Consider the following 6,313-nt stretch of genomic DNA (forward strand, 5'->3'; position numbering starts at 1 on the left):
TGCACGCTTACAGCGGACAGCCCGAGCACAGTCCGCATTCCACCGGGAAACGCACTTCCGTGGACCCCGAGAGGAAGAGCGACGAATAGAGCGGAGAGCAGCGTTGAAGACAGTATCATGAAAAAGGAAGAGAGCGCCAGAGAGAGGCAGAAGGGAGAGGTCAGAGAGAGCAGCACTGAGGGTAAATAGGTTCCAGTCCGCCTTAGCAAACTGCCACCTAGGGAAAGAGAGGGAAGGGCGAAAAGAGAAAAAGGAAACAAGGATGGGGAAATGATCACTTCCATGGAGGTCATCAACAACCTGCCACGTGAAATCTAAGTAAAGAGAAGAGCAGAGAGAAAGATCAAGACAAGAAAGGGTGCGAGTCCGAGAGTCCAAATGAGTGGGCTCACCAGAATTCTGACGAGACGGAAGAAGAGGAGAAACGGCTCAAGAAGGCGACCCCGAGTATTCGTCAGAACGTCACCCCAAAGAGAATGACGACAATTGAAGTCACCCAGCAGGAGCACAGGCTCCAGCAAGGAGTCTAGGTGGTGTTTCAAATCAGGAAAAGAAAGCGGGACACTCGGGGGAAGATAAATGGAACAAACTGTGTACCTTTTCCCCACAAAGATACGAGCTGCAGAACAATAGAGAGGCGAAGGAAAAAATAAAGAAACAAAGGGAACATCAGCGCACGAATCAAGAGAGCAGAAGAATTAGAAGCCTCTGCAACGTCTGGGGGGGGGGGGCTCCTGGAGACAGACACAAAGGGGCGAAAACCGCGAAATCAGAAGTTGGAGTTCGAGGAAACTGGCGTAATAACCTCGAACGTTCCATTGAAGAATGGACAACGACGAGAAGAGAAAGGACAAAAACAGAGAACAAGGAAGAAACAAAGGCAAAAGAGCAACAGAGCACGTTAAAGAATATCAGGGTCGGGATCAGGGTCAGCAAAGTTAGGATTAGCGGGCATGGGTAAACTGAGCAAAGACGGAGGGAAGGAAACGGGAGAACAGATCAGAGGTGGGCGAGCGGGGTCCGGAGGAGAGGGAGGAGGAGGAAGAGGAGGAGACATCAGATAGGAGCAGTCAAGGACAGCAGCAGGAAGAGGGGAAGTAGAAAGAGGGGAGCGCACCCCAGCAAGAGCAGCAACCGAAAGGGAAGCAGGGGGCAAAGAAACCTCCATAGCAGGAACAGGGGGCGCAATCACTGAAATGGGAAGGGAAGGAGCAACAGAGCCAGAAGTAGGAGATGAGGAAGAAGGTGAAGCCTTCTTACCCGCCGGGGAGGAGGAAGGAGAGGAGCCAGGCTTACGCTTCTGAGTTAAAGAGACTGGTGTCCCAGCAACTACGTACCGGGCAACGGATTCCAGTGTCTCAACAGGAGAAGCTGAACGAGAGCACACACGACGGCCGTTAGGAGAGCGATGGACATCCGCCTGCACCGACAGGCGGCGGGGAGAGCCGATAGATGGAGGAAGAGGATGGGAAGGAGGATCGGAGGGAGACGAGGGAGAAGACACAGGAGACATGACAGACCGGGTAGAAAGAAGAGGAACCTCAGACAGAGGACCAGGAGGGGGACCCCTCTGGACAGATCGCAAAGGAACCGAGGAGGGGGCAGTGGGCGTATCAGGTTCCAAGGCCAGGAAACTGTTGTGAGTCTGAGGAAGGAGGGAAGGACGAGGAGAGGAAGAGCGTAACACACGAGCATAAGAGACGTTAGTAGAAGGCAGGAGCCGGCGAACCTGGCGTCTCGCCTCAGGAAAAGATAAACGCTCCCGGTGCTTCAAGTTGAGGACGGTAGCCTCAAGCTTGTAATGGACACACGCACGGGAGAAGGTAGGATGGGCCTCACCGCAGTTGAGGCAGCGAGCTTGGGGAGAAGTGCACTCCGACTTAGAGTGACCTTCACCCCCACACAAAGGACAGAGAGAGACAGTCCCAAAGCAGCGGAGGGCACCATGCCCAAACCTCTAGCACTTGTTACAAAGTCGAGGAGAAGGAATATACTCCTGGACAGAGCACCTAGTACCAGCAAGAATGACAGAGGATGGAAGGGTCCTACCATCAAAGGTGATCTTCACAACGCGAAGTGGTTGACGGCGACGACCACGAGGGGGACAAGTAAACGAGTCAACCTGGAGGACAGAATGGCCTTGGGCATCAAGGATATGCCGAATATCATCGTGGCAATCCTGCAGATTCCGAACACCAGTTGCAACATGGGGTGGGAGGAGAATAGTGCCAACACTGGCATTCATCGGAACGTTCTTGGAGACCCGAACTGGGATCTCGCCAGGGCAAGATAGGGCAAGATAAGGCAGCCAAGCGGGAAGCTGCATCCTGAGAAGGAGCAGCAACGACACTTGGACCGAGACGAGTGGGGTTGAAAGTAACAGATGCATCCACGAAATCTACAAGATGCCGATGGAGGGAGAAATCGTCAGTAGGCGCAGAATCAAGAGGGAGGAGATCAAAGTAGTTGCCCCATGAAGCAGGACCAAACAAGGCCTGATACACGTCAGCACGGGAAGGAATCGAGCGAGTGCGGCTGGGGCGCGAACGGCGTTGAGAACCCCCAGAGAGAGAGGGGTGAAAAGGCGCAGTAGTCACAACGAGAGACTTAGCCACACCAGGGGACGAAGTGGTCACCACTGGGGGCTGGAGGCTCGACCCAACCACAGAGGAGGGAGGGGAGCTGGGGGAAGAAGTCAGGACGGTCAAAGGAGGAGCAAGGTCAGGGCCCAACGCAGCGGGAGCTACAGAGCCTGGTCTTCCAATACAGGCCGACTCGGGGGCTTGGTCGCCCAACCCACGAGCCTGAGAGGGTACAACGGAAACATTCATCGACATAGAGATGAAGAGAAAGAAATTCATCCACGAATGTGCCCCCACACCCACCATGGAGCCACAATTACAGGCAGGACACCCAACAGGAAGCTATCGCCGATAGCTTCCTGTTGGAAGCTATCGTTCCGGGGCCCCCCCAAGGGGTGCGTCGTGAGTATACGCCCAACAAACGCCACCTTAAGAACCGTCAGTCCGTCGAGATCGGGTTCAGCGACGAAAGGGGGATTGACAATAAAAGGTTCCCCTCGCTCGAGACGTCGGGTACAACAGTTCTACGCCTCCCTAAGCACCCGGGCGTCAAAATAGAAGAAGTCCAAAGAAATAGTCCAAAACAAGCAAAAGGTCGGCAGGAAACGACAAGCAGATAGGAGAAGAGGGGGTGAAAAACGAAACGTAATGAAAAGGAAAAGCAATCCGGCATAATTAGTATAGACAGCAGCAAGGCCATAACAGGACAGAGGACTGTCCCACGGAGCATCTCACTCCGGCAGCAGACCACGAAGCCCCCTCACGACGCCGATGGGGAGGGGGGGGGGGGGTATGACTTAGAAATTGCCCTATGGGGTTCTAATTAGACTATCGTCTGATGAGATAAACTCCTTCATTAGTGAAGGGAAGATAATGATGGAACAGCTGTTCTCTTCTAATAATGGTTACTGGCTCTTAATTGACATGAAACACAAGACCTGAAATAGCTAGACTAACAAACGATCTACCCCTATGTTTACACCATGCGGATTCGCTCACTGGCCACCAGAGGACCAGGACGTGCTCGTTTGACCTGCCAGTTGTCGCCTGGTGCTGAGTGGAGGCGGGTGTGGATTGTGGTGTGGTGCGCCCGCTGGCCGGAGGGCCCGGCTGGTGGTATGGTGGTTGGTGGTGTGTCCCGCGTAAGGCTGGTGGTATGGTGGTTGGTGGTGTGTCCCGCGTAAGGCGGGTGGACACGGTGTGCCTTGACTTCTCAGGGGCTGTGGACTGGCCGCTTGTGAAAGTTATCATCGTCGATGTGCTCAACGTGGACGTCCGGGATTTGATCGGCCTGGAAAAGCTTTCCCCTACGCGAGTGGCGGTGGCCTTCTGCGGGAGCTCGCTGTACAAGGAGTTTGTGGCGTGTTGAGCCGGCCACTCGGTTCAAGTCTCCGCCTCGGCTGTGTATGTAGCAATTTCGGATCCCTGGGGGGTCGTGCAGTATGTCAGTGTGCATGGTGTACCGGTGACATTCTCTGAGGTCGAGCTGCGGTCTGTGTTTGAGAAGTATGGGGTGGTGCAGTTTCACCGATTCAGCCTTTTGCGTACAGGCCGGCTGAGCGGACTGCGTACAGGCTCTCGTACGCAAGGTATGAAGATTACATCACTTGTTCCATCTCGACTTCTGTATCGTGGGCTCTCGCTCAGAGTCTTTTATCAGGGCCAGACTCGCACTTGTTTCCGGTGTGATGCTGAGGGCCATGTGGCCCTTTGGGCTGAGGCTCCCTCCGTGTTCTTGGAGGGTGACTTCCCTCCTTTGGATACGCAGGGGGCTTCCTCGTCGCCTTCTCGCCCTGGCGGGGTGCCTGGGGTGGTTCCAGCAGCGGTTTCGGCAAGTGCTCCCTCTGTCCCTGTCTGGTTGGGCCATAGTACGTCTGCTTCACCTGTGTGCTCTGTGGGAACGGGAGTTCCTGCCTCGGGGGTTCTTCGTTCGGTGGTGGCGGAGGTGCATCCGCGGCCAGAGGCTTTTGTGCGGTCCTCGGCTGCTGCTGTTGGTGTAGTACCTGCTTCCCCTGCTGAAGATTGTCTGCTGCCCGGGGATGCTGGTACATTTAGGTGACAAATTATTGTCCGTCTGTGTTCATTTGATAATAAATTATTGTCAAATGTGTGGGATAATCAGATTATCCCGCACATTTGATGGTGCTACATAGCCTTCCCGGTTTGGTGCCTTCTATTTATAATTACTCACTTACTTCTTAAGTACCCTGTACCAAAAATGGTACAAACTGAATTTTGCTAGCTCAAGAATCTGGAACCCAATGTAATTAGGATGAGTAATTTTAATGAATGGTCTGGAACTCATCGACAATAATTTATTGTCACCTAAATGTACCATACGTTTAAAGCGTGGATTCTTCACCTCACGTAAAAAGACCTTGGCAGAAGTCACTAGGTTGGTGTCAGTGGCATAACGGGCTGGGTTCAGGAGTGTTTTACCAAAAACACTATTTGTTAACAGTTTAAATAGTGTTTTCCTATCCTGGCTAGTGGAGGCATTTCTATTGTTAACGTTGGTGTTAACAAATTACGCCACAAAATCTGACTTGTGGATTTGAGGACACCGTGCCCGAACTTCCAACACTTATTGCAAAGTGTAGGAGAGGGAATGTACTCCTGAATGGAGCATCTAACACCAGCAAGAATAATAGAGGGCGGAAGGGTCTTACTATCAAAGGTGATTTTTACAACTCGAAGGGGCTGACGGCGACGACCATGAGGGGGGTCGAGTAAACATGTCCACATGGAGGACAGAATTGCCTTGGGCTTTGAGGATATGTTTAATATTCTCATTGCAATCTTTGCGGTCCCAAACACCAGTTGCAACATGGTGTGAGAGGAGAACAGTGCCAACACTGGCATTTAACCGAGCGTTTTTAGAGACGTCATGGAAAGGAGCGGAGGTTTCCACACTGCAGTCTACACTAAGGAAACAAACATAGGAATGTGCCTCAATGCCAACAGTGACTGCCCAGATAGGTACAAGAGTGTTGTTGTTAACGCTTATGTCGACCGTGCTCTCAGCCACAGCTCAGGATGGAAGCAAGTCGATGAAGAACTCTGTAGGGTAAAGCAGGTCCTAGTCAACAACGGCTTCTCCAATGGTTTCGTTGAAGACATAAGAAGGAAGGTAAAATGCCATGCAACCTCTGAAGAGACAACTAACACAACACCTGTACCCCCTATTAGACACTTTTACAGGAACTTCTTTTCCACAGCTCATAAAACGGAGGAAAGGGTCCTGAAAGATATTGTTAGTAGGAACGTTATCCCTACAGACAAAAATCAGAAGATACAATTGACGATTTACTATAAAATAAAAAAAACGGCCAAGATACTCGTGAGAAACTCTCCAGACACAAAGCAGAACATTTTAAAAGAGGCCAATGTCGTCTATGCCTTCAAATGTCCACTTGGGGACTGTAAGCCTCAAAGAACTCAATATATAGGCAAGACAACAACATCTCTTTCCAGGCGATTAATGATGCATAAGCAACAGGGCTCCATTAAGGAACATATAATCTCTTCCCACAACCAGACCATCACCAGAGAAGTCTTAACAAAAAACACAGAAATCATCGATAGATACAGCAATAGCAGGCGTCTTGATATCTGTGAGGCACTACACATTAAGAAGTCAACACCAGCAATCAACAGCCAATTAATGCACAACTATATTCTACCCACTTTAAGACTCCGCACCAATATAGAAGCATCAAGAAATATGGGCC

General features: G+C 51.4%; 1 protein-coding gene across 1 annotated transcript; it reads right to left on the reverse strand.

Moving 5' to 3' along the window:
- Positions 1 to 4,225: 4,225 nt before the first annotated feature.
- LOC138370886 (polyhomeotic-like protein 1) lies at positions 4,226 to 4,633 on the reverse strand. The gene has a single exon (XM_069335528.1). The coding sequence runs from the start codon at positions 4,631 to 4,633 to the stop codon at positions 4,226 to 4,228; it is 408 nt and encodes a 135-aa protein (XP_069191629.1).
- Between the last annotated feature and the right edge of the window lie 1,680 nt (positions 4,634 to 6,313).

Source organism: Procambarus clarkii, chromosome 4 (genome assembly GCF_040958095.1).
Source record: "Procambarus clarkii isolate CNS0578487 chromosome 4, FALCON_Pclarkii_2.0, whole genome shotgun sequence".
NCBI lineage: Eukaryota > Metazoa > Arthropoda > Malacostraca > Decapoda > Cambaridae > Procambarus > Procambarus clarkii.